Source organism: Balaenoptera ricei, chromosome 9 (assembly GCF_028023285.1).
Source record: "Balaenoptera ricei isolate mBalRic1 chromosome 9, mBalRic1.hap2, whole genome shotgun sequence".
Taxonomy (NCBI): domain Eukaryota; kingdom Metazoa; phylum Chordata; class Mammalia; order Artiodactyla; family Balaenopteridae; genus Balaenoptera; species Balaenoptera ricei.
The window spans coordinates 70,550,732-70,568,921 of NC_082647.1; the positions used below are offsets into that span (position 1 = coordinate 70,550,732).

Sequence of the window (18,190 nt, forward strand, 5' to 3'; positions counted from 1 at the left end):
GGTTGGCATCTGTCTACCTGAATCAATCCATCAAAGGTCAAAACAGTTCTATTTAACTGATGACAATAGTTACTGTGATAGGCTTTAATAAGCATGTAAAACTAATTTACAGACATAAGCATATATTTCTGTATATATAAATTAGGAAGCACTTGATCAATAACTATTTCATATGATTCTTCTCCCTGCTAGATCCTGTATTAAGCAGTAAAGTTAGCATTGTTACATTTAACTTAAGTGCTGCTTTTAGAACATACTAGCCCCACGTTATGACTCTACCATGCCTCATCCTCATAACTTAAACAAATCTGTCAAATTTTATTGAGGTTATAAAGTCAATATTTTTTAAAAAGTAGTGGGATTCTCCTTGCAGGGTAACAGAAACACTTCTGAATTCAGTTTAGAGCTAAATACTCCTATCATGTACTTTAATGGTGCATTTGAGGAATTTTCAAGAGTGTTTTGACTATTTTCAATTCTTAAAGTACACCGAATTTCTAATCTAATCTTAAAAGTAAGATGCAGCTTCACCATATCATTAGGAGAATGGAGAGGTGGGAAGGATAACAGACTGAAGAAACATCATTTCTTTCCTTAAGAAAGACACAAAACTAGTGATCAAGTAATTGCACAAGTCATAGGAAGTGTTGGATGTGGACAAGAAAAGGAAGATTCATGGGCATGGGGGGTTGTCAGGAAAGGCCTTATTTAAAAAAAGATGAGGGCTTCCCTGGTGGTGCAGTGGTTAAGAATCCGCCTGCCAATGCAGGGGACACGGGTTCGATCCCTGGTCCGGGAAGATCCCACATGCCACGGAGCAACTAAGCCCGTGTGCCACAAGTACTGAGCCTGTGCTCTAGAGCCTGCAAGCCACAACTACTGAGCCCACGTGCCGCAACTACTGAAGTCCCGCGCCTAGAGCCTGTGCTCCGCAACAAGAGAAGCCACCGTAATGAGAAGCCCCTGCTCGCTGCAACTAGAGAAAGCCCGCACACAGCAACAAAGACCCAACACAGCTAAAAATAAAAATAAATAAATAAATAAATAAATAAATAAAGAGATACACTGAGTGTTTTTAAAAAAAAAAAGATGAGCTGTAAAGTAACAGGATTATGCTGTGCCTTGTCTTCTCCTTGGGGATGGTGGCCGGTTGGGCTGTTAGCACTGACCTCCTGTGTGTGTTCAGATTACACAGTCCTCGGCTAAACTGAGATCTGTTGCCCCGAAGGACAGTGAGCCTGAGAAGAGGAGATGGTTCATAGACTGGGGCATAAAGAAAGAGAACTCAGAGTTAGACAATCTCGGAGGTAGAGCTTGGGGAGGGAAGGTAGAGCACTGACTGCAGAATTAGACCATCTCTCAGGAGATCTGACTTAAAGTGCTGGAGCAGGTGGGAGTTTAGAGAAACAAAAAGTGGGTCAAAACAGAGCAAGAAGACAGCGGTGAGATGCAGAGATCAAAGAACGGTCTCAACAAATCTCTGGAGCAGTGGAAACTTCTTGTGGCAGCCTGCTCAGGCATGGTTGGGTAGGCCTTGCCAGCCTAGGGCAGATCCTTAAGAATAATCAGAAATGTACCAGGAGGAAAAGCCATGCAGGCAAAGAGAAATCGTGACTCATACACAGATGCAGAAACGATTCAGCATTATCAGAGGAGAGATCCCTTGGCACATAACAGGCACTTAATAATATGTGATGGTGAATTAGTGGATATATGGAGCCAAATCCAATGTGACTATAGGGCACAGAAATGTAGGGAAGGTTGTGAGAGCAAAAGGACTAGGCCAGATTCCAGAGGCTTTGAAAACCTTTCAGGGAGTTTGGTGGAGATGTGGTAAGAGAAGTTCGAGTATTAAGTTAGCTAAAAGCACCCTTTTCATCATACGTATCTTCAAAGACAATCCAGACATAAACTCATGGCCCAGATCAAAAGATTGCACATAACTAATAAAAACAGCAAATGTTGAACTTCTATGGTTCTTATTAAATTTTTATATCTATATATAATTACATGTAATTATTGTAGAAAGAATACTGTTCTCTAACTCTCATTTTCAGCTCCATGGAATAACATTTATAACTAGAAACTATTGTCTGGCAGAACTATACCTAAACAACAATGAAATATTTGATATACAAGGTATGTCTTAAATTTTGTCTTTTGATTGAATTGATTTTCAATTAAATAATAACTTTCAACTATGGTATTGCTCATGGCATGCAATAATCTGTTTTAACATTTCTGTTGAAAATATATGATGGAAGTTGTTATTTTTTAATGTTCTTGTGTACATTTCATTTTAAGATGTGCTGTTTGATTATGGTTTTAACTCAATATTGTCATGTATCTTATTCAAGATGTAAAAGAATCTTTTTTTAACATAGAAATTTTGCCATTCTACTGCACAGTTGGACACAAACTAGATATTGTGGAAGCAAATTTTAACAATGTTTGGGAGCATTAATAAAAAAATAATGACTTCATAAATAGTCTTAAATGTTTTCACAGGCTATAATTTTTCCCAGCCAAATTTCTGTTTCACTCTCAGTTAATTTTGTACCTGCAACAATCTGTAAACTGACAATTTCAAGCCTGGTATAAAAGTACATGATATACTATGATCATGAGATACAAAGAAGTATGGTACAAAACATTTTTCCTCTGTATTACATGTTGCAGAATTGAAATATCATAAATTTTGAGATCCAGTATGATTCCTTGTTCCATGAAGAAAGGAAGGAAATCTTGCCAATTCAAATATGATGTCGTTATTGCAAAGACACAACACACTTTCACTTATGTTAAAAATGTGGAAAATGTGCAATTTAGAATCAATAAAATGATAGGAATATTTGGCTTCCCATTGTGTAAAGAAAATATTTAGTTGAGCAATTTGGGGGAGATATTGATTTGAATAACTATTTCCTGGATTGGCATTATAAACTAAGCAACATTGGCAAAACAAAACAAACAAAATAAGGATAAGGAAAATAACTCCTTCAGAATCAAACAAAATCATTGCTACAGAAAAAGAAACAGTGGAAAGAAATTGGCTCTATATTCCCAAATTACAGTCGCTTATTTGAATTCTTATGCTTTGTTGTATTCTTAATGATAATTCATCATATTATTAATAATTCCTCCCTTCACCAGCTGTAATGTATTCTTTGCTTTTGTTTAGTTAGCATGTTTAATTAGCATTAAAAATGTTTAAAATCTTATACAAATATTTTAATTTTTTTAGGCCTGCACTCTTTGCATTCGTTGCATATACTCCTGCTGCACCACAATGAGTTAACAAACATTGAGGCAACAGTAAAGGAATTAAAGGGGATGCTAAATCTGAAGACCCTAAGTATTAATTTGCACTTTTATATGGCCATAACTTAAAATAGTGATAACACAGGACATTTTTTCATTTTTTGAATTTAAATTAGATCAGTGTTTATAACAAAACTACTTATATATTCCTGAAAACAAGACTAGATCTTTTTCTTTTTAAAAATACATTTTTGAAAGAACAACAGGTAGAAAAAAAAATTTTTGTGAAACGATATGGCATGCTACATGGAAATGATGAAAGCAACAAAAGAGAAGATACATGTTTAAATCTGTGTTTTTGGTTTTACCTCTAAAGGAAGTTTTAGCACATATTATATGATTCCATTTATTTATATAAATGTCCAGAATGGGCACATCTATCGAGACAGCAACACTGAGAGGTAACTGTTTTTAAATAGTGGTTGCCCAGGGCTGGGGGGATGAGGGTCTGGGGAGTGACAGTCTGGGGTTTCTTTTCAGAGTGATGAAAATGTTCTAAAATTGAAGGTGGTGATGGTTGCACAATTCTGTGAATATACTAAAAACCATGAATTGTATACTTAAAATTAGTGAACTGCGTGATATGTGAATTATATTAGTAAAGCTGACACTCCCTCCCCCCACACTAAAAAAAGAGCACGTTTTAATGTAATCTTCCTGTTGGGTGAACAGCAAACAATTCATATGTATTGAATCGCACCCAGCAAGGAACTGACCTCAGTATTTGAAGAAAGTGTGAGATGGGTTGGAAAAATAAATAATACACAGTTCCTACTCTCAATAAGCTTATAGTGGTTTGGTTTGTTTGTTTGTTTGTTTTTAAGCTTATAGTGTCGAAGGGTAAATAAACTGGTACACGATTGCAATTCAGAACAAATGGTTCTAGGTGGACCAAGGGAAAAGACTCAGAGCAGTGAATGGGTTTTCAAACTTCAGAGTTTGTAGACTTCTTTATACAAGGTCATAAAATAGATGTTTTTTTCCTATTTATTTTCTATTCATTTCTCAGAATTGCCAAAGATAGTGTTTTGAATATGTGTAAAGTGGTGTTGATGGTGGAGCTTCTAATCAGCTCAATACATAGAGTTATTGAAATTTTCAAATATTTTGAGTGTTAATCAGTTATACCTACTATATTAAGGAGAAATGATTTAAGTTCTTATAGGTAAGATTCTTTAAACCCAACTATTAAAAGTACCCCAAGTTCTAAGGAATTCAATGCTCATTTTTGAGATGTGATAAGGTCTGTGAAAGACTTATCAGGATTGGCCTGCATATTTGAATTATCTGGCCCTTCTGTGCTGAACAAATGCTTCAAATGTCTTTAAATGATTAAAAGACTGGTTATACTAGATTTTGAACTCTCTCTTACCTTCATTTTTCTGTAAAATGGGCTAATAACTACCTCTCAGGATTGCTTCAAATATTAAGCTAACTCTGTAAAGCATTAATTGGTTTGAAGGAGTAACAACAAAAAATTGTTTTATTATGGTTTATGTAAAGTAGATAATGAATTAAGATGCACACAGTCTAGAAATTCTGCTTATTGGTAAATAGATTTTTAAAAAACTGACATTTTGAATAATAATTATAATAACAACATGTTTGAATGTTGAGAAAATGTTTTCTTATTATATTATCATTTAAATCTTCATAGCAATCCAATGATGTGATTAGAATTATTCCCTCTTTAATGGTAGAAATGCAGGGCTCAGAGCTTTAACCAGACTACTGAGGAATGTTGAAACTTAAACTCACGCTGTGTTTCTTTTGTTTATCATTCATTCATTCAATAAATATTTATCATGCATTCACTAAGGACACTACTAGATGGAGACACAAAAGTAAACAAGAAAGACCCTATCTAGACCTTTATGGAGCTTACAGTTTTGTAACTCTCAGCCTAAATATTTCTTACAGAACTGAGGGGGCTCGATGTAAAACTAATTGGACAATTTGCTAAATGTAAGAACTGAATCATTTAAGCAAGCTTATTTTACAATGCAAGATTTGGAGGTTAGCAATCAAGGTTGCCCCATCATAGTCAACAGGGTTATGCCTTAAACAAAAGTGCCTGGCGGCGGGGGTTGGGGGGGTAAGTGGAGTCTGAAATTCAGCCCCTGCCTGCCTTACCAGCCGTGTATGTGGGCGCAGAATGGTGTCAGCCCTGAGGTGGGGTGCAGGAGTGCCTTTTCTAGTTCTCTGAAAGGCTATTAGGTCAGCCTGGTAGTATAAGGTCCATATCATTGCCTGTCACAACATTTTAAATGACCTCTACTTAAAATCATAGTGACAATAAATTGTTCCAACTGAGAATCTTGTAGAGGGATCATTTTTTGAAATGGAGAAAATGCTGCATCAGATTACCCAAAAAAAAGCATTTTCTGAAAATTTTTGGTAGCAAATATGCACAGTTTGAACCCTTGCCCTATTTTGGTTAAAGATATTATACAAAAAGAATGTTGGCGGACTTCCCTGGTGGCGCAGTGGTTGGGAATCCGCCTGCCAATGCAGGGGATACGGGTTCGAGCCCTGGTCCAGGAAGATCCCACGTGCTGCGGAGCAACTAAGCCCACGAGCCACAACTACTGAGCCCAAGTGCCACAAATACTGAAGCCCGCGCACCTAGAGCCCGTGCTTCGCAACGAGAAGCCCGCGTACCACAACAAAGAGTAGCCCCTGCTCGCCGCAACTAGAGAAAGTCTGTGCGCAGCAATGAAGACCCAACACAGCCAAAAATAAATTTTAAAAAATTAAGAAAAAAATGTTGGCGTTTACTAGCTACTAAATATATTGTGCAGTAATGTCCCTTGATTAAGTTCCTATGAACCTCCTTTGCAATCACAGATTAGATTCAGCTCATTAACTACAATAAGAAATCCATGTATTTAAAAAAAAATAAATTTATTAATTTATTTATTTAATTTTGGCTGTGTTGGGTCTTCGTTGCTGCACACAGGATTTCTCTAGTTGCAGCGAGCGGGGGCTACTCTTTGTTGCAGTACATGGGCTATTCATTGCGGTGGCTTCTTTTGTTGTGGAACACGGGCTCTAGGTGCACAGGCTTCAGTAGTTGTGTCACGCGGGCTCAGTAGTTGTGGCGCAGGGGCTTAGTTGCTCCGAGGCATGTGGGATCTTCCCAGACCAGGGCTCGAACCCTGTCCCCTGCATTGACAGGCGGATTCTTAGACACTGCGCCACCAGGGAAGTCCCCCATGTATTTTCAAGTGTTAAAAATTTTCTTTTCAAGTTATAAAACTGTTTAAAATGCTAAAATATTATTATTATTATTCCACTTCAATTACAATTCTTCAGAGGGTGAGAAAATAGCCTGGAGGGTAAACCTCTAATCCATTTCAGCATTGCACCCTCCACTGGCAATGAGGAGAACTGGAAGAGATTACCCAGTATACACATGGCTGGGAGCTTCAGAGAGGCCTAAAACCAGCTGCAGAGTGTGAGGTCCTACAAACTGGAATTCCTGACTTCCAGGCTGAGGCAGGAGGGCCACACCTTTTCTCTCCAGGCAGTCTACCTTTCCACACCCTCCCCCTCTGGCTCCATTTTCCTCTTCCCTTCCCTCCTCCAAACTCTTTCTAAATCCACATGTGTCAAAGATTTGCTTCGTGGCTGCGGACTTTCACTAACCTTCAGTCTCCCTGCCTCTCTCCCAGCGCAGAGAGAAAAAACACCACCGACAACAGCAACAAAATATTTAACCCATTCTCCTGTTCCTAAATCTCTAGTCTCCTCATTTTTCTCAAATTTTCTCTGTGTTGCATTAAGCTCCAGTATTGGAAAGTATACTTGAACTCCTACATTCCATAATTGTTAAGACTTGCTTCCTAGCAGAGACTTAAAGATTCACCCTTGGAGACAGGAAGTGCCCCTTTCAAAGAGAAGGTCTCCATTTTTTACAGATTCTGCTCTTAAGCACGTCCTGCCTTTCCTCATTTGGCCGCAGTCCACTGCTGATGGCAAATAGCCAGGGAGTGAAGAGGGATGCTGAGAGGTCAGCGTGGGATTATGGTCTCAGTGGTCTCTTCATTTGAGACTCTTGACCCTGAAATGCCCCTCAAGGTGGGACCACTCCTCCCAAACAACACAATAGAACAGTCCATTCAATAAAAAGAGCCAACTGGGTCTTTCACTGCTGTTTGTCTTGAAACAGCATCCCTCACTCTCCTAACCCTTGCTTTAGTCCAAGTTTGCCTTTTAAGAATCAGGGATCATTTCCATATTCAGTACAATCATGTGGTATGCTGTGGCCCAGAGATTTTAGTTAAAATGAGATGGTAACAATGGAGATGCTGACCTTACTAAGTAACCTTGAGCGAGAACCTCTGTCTGATCATTGACAGTTGAGCTTCCTTCCACAGGCTGTTCTGTATGGGCACAGATGGAACTGCTTTTAACGTCTCTACATCATTTCCCCATCTATTAAAATGGATATGTTGGTACATTATTAATTACATCAACTTTCTTCAAAGGTGGTCTGAAAAACATTCAGGTTCATTTAAATGGTGATTTTTAATTTTGCCTTAAAAGTTAAAAAGAAATTAACTGGAGCCAATTATTTAGATGACTTTTTTTTTCCTCTTCTGTTTCAATAAGAAGAAGCTTCACACATGTGACTCATGTAACTCAAGCTTGTGCAGTAAGGTAGTAGAAACATTTTGCTATATTATTGGGTAAATGTAAATTGCTTAGACTCAGAATCCCAAATTAAGATAAGCAAGACAGTGCTGGCGCCACCGAGGTGTACTCTATAAGTAGCCTAGAGGGAAGGTGGATTAAATAGTATTAACCTATTGAAAGTGAAAGTGTAAACAATTTCGCTTCATAGTTTCTAAAGGAATGTACCCATACATCATAGAAGGTTTTCAGAGCTTTCAGACACAGGAAACCAATATCATATCTTAGAAACTTTATTTATGGTAATTTTAGTAGCATCAATCCAAAACTCATAAATCCAAAATGTTAAATGCTTAATAGTATAGAGGGGGAAAAAGAGAATTAAAAATAAGATTGCTTCCTTCTAACATTTAAGAGTAAGAAAAAAAGTGAAGAATAATAAAAATGAAATTCTTTTAAAATTATTTAATTCTAATTATTTTTTTAAGTTAATTTAGTCAGAGACTAGGCTTAATAGCCCAGTTTTCTGACTTGCTGTCATTTAGATTTTATTTTATGATGAGATGAATGTTGAACCACAATAAGCTCATCAAGTTTTTAGTATTATGACACCTTTTTAATAAGTAGTGTAATAGTAGTAAATCCAAATTTGGTGATTTGTTTAGCTGAAGCCAGAAGTTTAAAAATTTACATAAAGCAGTTATTTAACTAAGCACTAGGAAGAAAAACTAAGAAAAGAAATTAAATAGTAGTGTTCTCAGAGGGAAAAGAGAATATGAAGTGTATCCTAAAAGTAAACATCATTGAAAGATGTTGGTACATTTTCCATTAACATCACATGCAAAGGCAGACTCTACTCCCAGCTGCTATAATGTAGGATAGTGTTATGAGGTGTCAGATGTTATTCTCCAAGACAGTAACCACAGAGCAGACTTCTGCACTAAAGCATCTGTGAATTTTTCTCCCTCCTAAACTCTCATTAAAAACAATTGTGTTTTGCTTTTATATCCTTGAAGGGTGACCTTTTTTCTTCTTTGTCTGGCTCAAACTGCGATGTATGATCCCTGTGGATCTTTTTAAATCTGTTCTTATTACTGGTTTAATATACATCCGTTCTATTCCCTGTCCTGTAGTTATAATTATTTGCTGCCACTTTAAATTCCTTGTCTTTTTTAAAAATTTATTTATAGAGAGAATGTTTTGCTTATCTCTCTTTTTTTTTTTAAATTTTATTTATTTATTTATGGCTGTGTTGGGTCTTCGTTTCTGTGCGAGGGCTTTCTCCAGTTGTGGCAAGTGGGGGCCACTCTTCATTGCAGTGCGCGGGCCTCTCACTATCGCGGCCTCTCCTGTTGCGGAGCACAGGCTCCAGACGCGCAGGCTCAGTAGAAATTCCTTGTCTTTTGAGATTAAAATTCAAACCAATTTTGTCACTTAAGAAATTTTGAAAAATATCCATTTCATTTTTCCTCTCATTTCCCCCAATACATCCATATTTCCTTTCTTTTAAATTTTCTTGTTGCCCTGGCTCTACATTTTCTTTTATGCCTTTCCTCATAACTTTTGTTTATTATGCACCAGGTGTCTTCCATTGCCTGCTTTAAGTCCCTCTAAAGCTCATGTTTTCCACAGGGAATAGCTACCTATAACGATTTTATTAGCCAGAAAAGTTTGTGTTTATACAACAAATATCAGAATGTTTTATTACCTGCAGAGAAAACATTCAGATGATTAACTTCTTCAGTTGTTATCTAGTTTGTTGTCTTTCAAGCATCCCCCTTGACCCTCTCTTCTTTATGTTGCAAACTCTTCTTTATAAATATTAATCAGTTTTTTTCTGGGTTTCTAATGCTTAATACTTTCATGCTTTTATCAAACCTCTTTGTATTTTATAATTAGTCAAATGCTACAGCAGTACTCCTAGATTTAAATGTACGTTAAATGAGCCTCACTTTGTTGAGTGATGTTTTTTTACACTAGCTGGAGCTCTTTCTGCTACTGCCATCTAGTGGTTCTCCTCACTAGGTGTCTTGTCCAGGAGTATTTTCTAGAAATTACGTGTAGGTGGAATTCAATAGATAAAGATATCCAAGTGGAAATTATAAGAGTTTTATTTCACATTGTATTGAAATAACCCTGTTTAATATTATCTAAAGAAGAATAGGGAAAGTACCTTTTCCATGGAAATAAAATACAACTTCTAGCTGAAGATTTTAAAAAATGTACCTACATGCTGATGCCTAAGGGATGTCCTGTCAGAAGCGCCTGGAGCTCTTCCGCATCAGCGTGCCTCCCACCTCCAGCCTGTATTAGGGAGCATGGTTCATTAAGTATCCTAGCACCTGCGCACAAGGAAATCCCAGTCCCCTGTGCCTGGCCAGAGGTAGATGAGATGCAAAACCCGCATCTCTTCACCTCTACTCCTGCAGAGATCTGAAGCTGCTACTGGTATTTATATGTTCTGAACTAGGTGCAATGGTGTGAAGCCGAGGAAGAAAATTATAAAACAGTGTACCACAATTCTGCCCATCTCCACACAGGCACCCATGTGACCTTTGAGACTGGAAGAAGAGAACCAATGAACAAATACTTTAATAAAGAGCAGCATCAAGAACCCTCTAGAGGGGCTTCCCTGGTGGCGCAGTGGTTGAGAATCTGCCTGCTAATGCAGGGGACACGGGTTCGAGCCCTGGTCTGGGAAGATTCCACATGCCGCGGAGCAACTGGGCCCGTGAGCCACAGCTACTGAGCCTGAGCGTCTGGAGCTTGTGCTCCGCAACAAGAGAGGCCACGATAGTGAGAGGCCCGTGCACCGTGATGAAGAGTGGCCCCCGCTTGCCGCAACTAGAGAAAGCCCTCGCACAGAAACAAAGAACCAACACAGCCAAAAATAAATATATATATAAAAAAAAGATTACTATTAAAAAAAAAATCCAAAAAAAAAAAAAAAAGAACCCTCTAGAACTGATACTGAGTTCTTCCTTTACTGATTAATTTACGGACATGTTAAAAGTTTCCTCATTTGTGACAGATTTGGGTCAAAGGTATGTCCTCAGCACCTAGTACAGTTCCTAGTAGATAGTAAGCACTCCAAAAATATTTGTTGAATGAATGAATTTAACAGATAGGAAAAGGAAGTCCTGCGATGAATAAGTAAGGGTTTGGTGAAACCATTGGTCTGTGAAGCAGAGCTTTACAAACTATTATGTTTTATATTAATCTTGCAATTTCTCATATTTTATCAAGTGATAAATATAACTGATTTCGAAACCTGACATCTTAATTTGGATTCTTTCTTTGCAGCTCTCTACCAAAACCCTTTATGCCAATATAACTTGTACCGTTTATACACAATCTACCACCTTCCAGGAGTAGAGTTGCTTGACGGAAATCGTAAGAACACCTCTTCTTGCAGAGAAATATTTGAGAGTCAGTCTTATAACTCAGTGGTTTAAACTGCTGATGATTTTTGGAAATAATTGTCTTTGTAAATGGAAGTTTTTCAATGATTGATTTTTGAAATTTTTGCTGTATGAAATTTGCTATAGTTTAGGAATTCATGTCTGTTGACCACTTTATAGGAAAGGCCATCTAACTGAGCATGAGGAAATGTCTCCCTTTGATTCTAGTTTTGACAGTAATGTGTTGAATGCCAATTCACTGACCCCACCGGCACCCTTAATTTTTTATTTCAAAAATGAGACAATTGGACTAAGTCTCATAGGCCTATTTAAGTTCTAAAAGTCATATTCTTTGAAATTCTGTAAATATGTATGTATATATATACTAAAACATATATAATAACCTCTATGTGATATATTTTTAGACATTGTAGATAAACTAATATGTCTGATTTATATAAGCCACAAAAAAGAAAAATCAACCTCAGTCAGTGCATTACATTTTACATTTTTTGAGGTCTATTTTACCCAGAAGTTCTTTATTACCTATCTACTTACCTTTCTACAGATTTGAACATTCTTAATAACTTATAATTGAGTAACTTCTAAATGAGAATATATTAAAACCTTATTTTTATTCCTCTTCTTCCTCATAGCCATGAGGAAAAGAAGGGATGTAGCACAGCTGCAATTTCACTCATCCATGGTGATGTGTTAGAATGTGATGTGATAAGATTGATTTGTGCCTTGTGACATGAGGGACATATATTGAGCACTTGTAAGATTATGGAAATAACTTGGTAGCCTTTTTACAAATTAATTTTGACAGGATGTTCACATACAACATGGGATAAATCCATTTTTTAAAGTAATTCTATTTTGAATCACTCTGCATATCTATTTATAATGTTATATAATAACATTACTTTTTGCATTTATCAGAAGTTACAGAAAAAGAAAGAAGATCAATGATTACGATTTTTAACCATAAAAAGTCTCATATTGTTCAATCAATAGCATTCAGAGGAAAAGTAGATGCCTCATGGAATCCAAGATCACCACTTAAGCAAAAACCAGCCCAGAGAGTACCTTCAGGTATTTAGAAAAAATGAAAAATCCTCAAACTTTTGGTTAATTTGGTTATAATAATAATAACTTCAATTTACAATAAGCTAAACAGTTATGTAGTGAAATAAATATTTTCCAATTTTATTAGCCTACCTAAATATATAACTTTCATCTTCATTTGTGTGTATTAAATAAGGTAATGTGATAACAATGAGATAATACATTGAAGTCCTTACCCCAGTATCTAGCACAGCATAAAGGGCTCAATGAATAAGCTACAATTGCTATTATTACCATTGACACTGGATAATTTCACCAATTAAGGCTATAAGTTTTTGATAATATAGAAAAATATTAATAAGAAATAAAGATCATCTGCAATTCCTCCATTCAGAAATAAGCACTATTATTTTGTTGTACTCTCATAGATGGTGATCATATGCAAGTATAACTTGAATATCTTCAGTAATGTTTCATTAGCTGGAATTTAATTTCTTGTATGTAACAGAAATCCAACTACAGTGACTTAAGTAAAAAGAGGTTTACTTTTCTCACACAACAAAGAGTATAGTGTCCAAGGTTAGTGTAAAGTTGAATGATATTTTCGGTGTTCGAGAATACATCTATCTTTAGTTCTGCAATTATTTTTTTTTTTTAAAGAAATATGTTTATTTGGTCACAACAGCTAAACCTGCTATTAGGTTTAGTAACATACCCTAGTGAATTTAGATTTTTGACCCATTTAGGATCCTGTAGTCTATAAATTTTATTTTATTTTATTTTATTTCTTTTTTAAAACATCTTTATTGGAGTATAATTGCTTTACAATGGTGTGTTAGTTTCTGCTTTATAACAAAGTGAATCAGTTATACATATACATATGTTCCCATATCTCTTCCCTCTTGCGTCTCTCTCCCTCCCACCCTCCCTATCCCACCCCTCTAGGTGGTCACAAACCACCGAGCTGATCTCCCTGTGCTATGCGGCTGCTTCCCACTAGCTATCGATTTTACGTTTGGTAGTGTATATATGTCCATGCCACTCTCTCACCTTGTCACAGCTTACCCTTCCCCCTCCCCATATCCTCAAGTCCATTCTCTAGTAGGTCTGTGTCTTTATTCCCGTCTTGCCCCTAGGTTCTTCATGACCTTTTTTTTTTTTCTTTCTTAGATTCCATATATATGTGTTAGCATACGGTATTTGTTTTTCTCCTTCTGACTTACTTCACTCTGTATGACAGACTCTAGGTCCATCCACCTCACTACAAATAACTCAGTTTCATTTCTTTTTACGGCTGAGTAATATTCCATTGTATATATGTGCCACATCTTCTTTATCCATTCACCTGTTGATGGACACTTCAGTTGCTTCCATGTCCTGGCTATTGTAAATAGAGCTGCAATGAACATTTTGGTACATGACTCTTTTTGAATTATGGTTTTCTCAGAGTATATGCCCAGTAGTGGGATTGCTGGGTCATATGGTAGTTCTATTTTTAGTTTTTTAAGGAACCTTCATACTGTTCTCCATAGTGGCTGTATCAATTTACATTCCCACCAACAGTGCAAGAGTGTTCCCTTTTCTCCACACCCTCTCCAGCATTTATTGTTTGTAGATTTTTTGATGATGGCCATTCTGACCGGTGTGAGATGATATCTCATTATAGTTTTGATTTGCATTTCTCTAATGATTAATGATGTTGAGCATCATTTCATGTGTCTGTTGGCAATCTGTATATCTTCTTTGGAGAAATGTCTGTTTAGGTCTTCTGCCCATTTTTGGATTGGGTTGTTTGTTTTTTTGATATTGAGCTGCATTAGCTGCTTGTAAATTTTGGAGATTAATCCTTTGTCAGTTGTTTCATTTGCAAATATTTTCTCCCATTGTGAGGGTTGTCTTTTCGCCTTGTTTATGGTTTCCTTTGCAGTGCAAAAGCTTTTAAGCTTCATTAGGTCCCATTTGTTTATTTTTGTTTTTATTTCCATTTCTCTAGGAGGTGGGTCAAAAAGGATCTTGCTGTGATTTATGTCATAGAGTGTTCTGCCTATGTTTTCCTCTAAGAGTTTTATAGTGTCTGGCCTTACATTTAGGTCTTTAATCCATTTTGAATTTATTTTTGTGTATAGTGTTAGGGAGTGTTCTAATTTCATTCTTTTACATGTAGCTGTCCAGTTTTCCCAGCACCACTTATTGAAGAGGCTGTCTTTTCTCCATTGTATATTCTTGCCTCCTTTATCAAACACAAGGTGACCATATGTTTGTGGGTTTATCTCTGGGCTTTGTATCTTGTTCCATTGATCTGTATTTCTGTTTTTGTGCCAGTACTATACTGTCTCGATGACTATTACTTTGTAGTATAGTCTGAAGTCAGGGAGCCTGATTCCTCCAGCTCCGTTTTTCTTTCTCAAGATTGCTTTGGCTATTCAGGGTCTTTTGTGTTTCCATACAAATTGTGATATTTTTTGTTCTAGTTCTGTGAAAAATGCCATTGGTAGTTTGATAGGGATTGCATTGAATCTGTAGATTGCTTTGGGTAGTAGAGTCATTTTCATAATGTTCATTCTTCCAATCCAAGAACATGGTATATCTCTCCATCTGTTTGTATTATCTTTAATTTCTTTCATCAGTGTCTTATAGTTTTCTACATACAGGTCTTTTGTCTCCTTAGGTAGGTTTATTCCTAGGTATTTTATTCCTTTTGTTGCAGTGGTAAACGGGAGTGTTTCCTTAATTTCTCTTTCACATTTTTCATCATTAGTGTATAGGAATGCAAGAGATTTCTGTGCATTAATTTTGTATCCTGCTACTTTACCAAATTCATTGATTAGCTCTTGTAATTTTCTGGTAGCATCTTTACGATTCTCTATGTATACTATCATGTTATCTGCAAACAGTGACAGTTTTACTTCTTCTTTTCCAATTTGGATTCCTTTTATTTCTTTTTCTTTTCTGATTGCTGTGGCTAAAACTTCCAAAACTATGTTGAATAATAGTAGTGAGAGTGGGCAACCTTGTCTTGTTCCTGATCTTAGTGGAAATGATTTCAGCTTTTCAGCATTGAGAACGATGTTGGCTGTGGGTTTGTCATATATGGCCTTTATTATGCTGAGGTAAGTTCCCTCTATGCCTACTTTCTGGAGGGTTTTTATCATAAATGGGTGTTGAATTTTGTCAAAAGCTTTTTCTGCATCTACTGAGATGATCATATGGTTTTTCTCCTTCAAGTTGTTAATATGGTGTATCACATTGATTGATTTGCATATATTGAAGAATCCTTGCATTCCTGGGATAAACCCCACTTGATCATGGTGTATGATCCTTTTAATGTGCTGTTGGATTCTGTTCACTAGTATTTTGTTGAGGATTTTTGCAACTATGTTCATCAGTGATATTGGTCTGTAGTTTTCTTTCTTTGTGACATCTTTGTCTGGTTTTGATATGGTGGTGATGGTGGTCTTGTAGAATGAGTTTGGGACTGTTCCTCCCTCTGCTATATTTTGGAAGTTTGAGAAGGATAGGTGTTAGCTCTTCTCTAAATGTTTGATAGAATTCGCCTGTGAAGCCATCTGGTCCTGGGCTTTTGTTTGCTGGAAGATTTTTAATCACAGTCTCAATTCCAGTGTTTGTGATTGGTCTGTTTATATTTTCTATTTCTTCCTGGTTCAGTCTCGGAAGGTTGTGCTTTTCTAAGAATTTGTCCATTTCTTCCAGGTTGTCCATTTTATTGGCATATAGTTGCTTGTAGTAATCTCTCATGATTCTTTGTATATCTGCAGTGTCAGTTGTTACTTCTCCTTCTTCATTTCTAATTCTATTGATTTGAGTCTTCTCCCTTCTTTTCTTGATGAGTCTGGCTAATGGTTTATCAATTTTGTTTATCTTCTCAAAGAACCAGTTTTTGGTTTTATTGACCTTTGCTATTGTTTCCTTCATTTCTTTTTCATTTATTTCTGATCTGATCTTTATGATTTCTTTCTTTCTGCTAACTTTGGGGGTTTTTTTGTTCTTCTTTCTCTAATTGCTTTAGGTGTAAGGTTAGGTTGTTTATTTGAGATGTTTGTTTCTTGAGGTAGGATTGTATTGCTATAATCTTCTCTCTTAGAACTGCTTTTGTTGCAACCCATAGGTTTTGGGTTGTCGTGTTTTTATTGTCATTTGTTTCTAGGTATTTTTTGATTGCCTCTTTGATTTCTACAGTGATCTCTTGGTTATTAAGTAGTGTATTGTTAGCCTCCATGTGTTTGTATTTTTTACAGATTTTTTTTCCTGTAATTGATATCTAGTCTCATAATGTTGTGGTCAGAAAAGATACTTGACATGATTTGAATTTTCTTAAATTTACCAAGGCTTGATTTGTGACCCAAGACATGATCTATCCTGGAGAATGTTCCATGAGCACTTGAAAAGAAAGTGTATTCTGTTGTTTATGGATGGAATGTCCTATAAATATCAGTTAAGTCCATCTTGTTTAGTGTATCATTTAAAACTGTGTTTCCTTATTTATTTTCATTTTGGATGATCTGTCCATTGGTGAAAGTGGGGTGTTAAAGTCCCATGCTATGATTCTTCTGTTACTGTCAATTTCCCCTTTTATGGCTGTTACCATTTGCCTTATGTACTGAGGTGCTCCTATTTTTGGTGCATAAATATTTACAATTGTTATATCTTCTTCTTGGAGTGATCCCTTGATCATTATGTAGTGTCCTTCTTTGTCTCTTGTAATAGTCTCTATTTTACAGTCTATTTTGTCTGATATGAGAATTGCTACTCCAGCTTTCTTTTGATTTCCATTTGCATGGATTATCTTTTTCCATCCCCTCACTTTCAGTCTGTATGTGTCCCTAACTCAGAAGTGGGTGTCTTGTAGACAGCATATATATGGGTCTTGTTTTTTATCCATTTAGCCAGTCTATGTCTTTTGGTTTGAGCATTTAATCCATTTACATTCAAGGTTCTTATTGATATGTATGTTCCTATTACCATTTTCTTAATTGTTTTGGGTTTGTTATTTTAGGTCTTTTCCTTCTCTTGTGTTTCCTGCCTGGAGAAGTTCCTTTAGCATTTGTTGTAAAGCTGGTTTGCTGGTACTGAGTTCTCTTAGCTTTTGCTTGTCTGTAAAGGTTTTAATTTCTGTGTCAAATCTGAATGAGATGCTTGCTGGGTAGAGTAATCTTGGTTGTAGGTTTTCCCCTTTCATCACTTTAAATATGTCATGCCACTCCCTTCTGGCTTGCAGAGTTTTTGATGAAAGATCAGCTGTTAACCTTATGGGGATTCCCTTGTATGTTATTTGTTGTTTTTCCCTTGCTGCTTTTAATAATTTTTTCTTTGTGTTTAATTTTTGATAGTTTGATTAATATGTGTTTTGGTGTGTTTCTCCTTGGCTTTATCCTGTATGGGACTCTCTGCACTTCCTGGACTTGACTGACTATTTCCTTTCCCATATTAGGGAAGTTTTCAACTATAATCTCTTCAAATATTTTCTCAGTCCCTTTCTTTTTCTCTTCTTCTTCTCGGACCCCTATAGTTCGAATGTTGGTACGTTTAATGTTGTCCCAGAGGTCTCTGACACTGTCCTCAATTCTTTTCATTCTTTTTTCTTTATTCTGCTCTGCAGTAGTTATTTCCACTGTTTTATCTTCCAGGTCACTTATCCGTTCTTCTGCCTCAGTTATTCTGCTATTGATTCCTTCTAGAGAATTTTAAATTTCATTTATTGTTGTTCATCTTTGTTTATTTGCTCTTTAGTTCTTCTAGGTCCTTGT

At 36.3% G+C, this 18,190-nt stretch overlaps 1 protein-coding gene across 1 annotated transcript in view; it reads left to right on the plus strand.

The window, feature by feature from the left end:
- Positions 1-18,190, plus strand: part of LRRC72 (leucine rich repeat containing 72) — a 41,092-nt gene that overhangs the window by 16,553 nt on the left and 6,349 nt on the right. The window contains exons 4-7 of the mRNA XM_059933946.1: positions 2,058-2,139; positions 3,245-3,355; positions 11,260-11,349; positions 12,300-12,452. Coding sequence (XP_059789929.1) covers positions 2,058-2,139; positions 3,245-3,355; positions 11,260-11,349; positions 12,300-12,452 — 436 coding nt within the window. The remainder of the gene's footprint in view (positions 1-2,057; positions 2,140-3,244; positions 3,356-11,259; positions 11,350-12,299; positions 12,453-18,190) is intronic.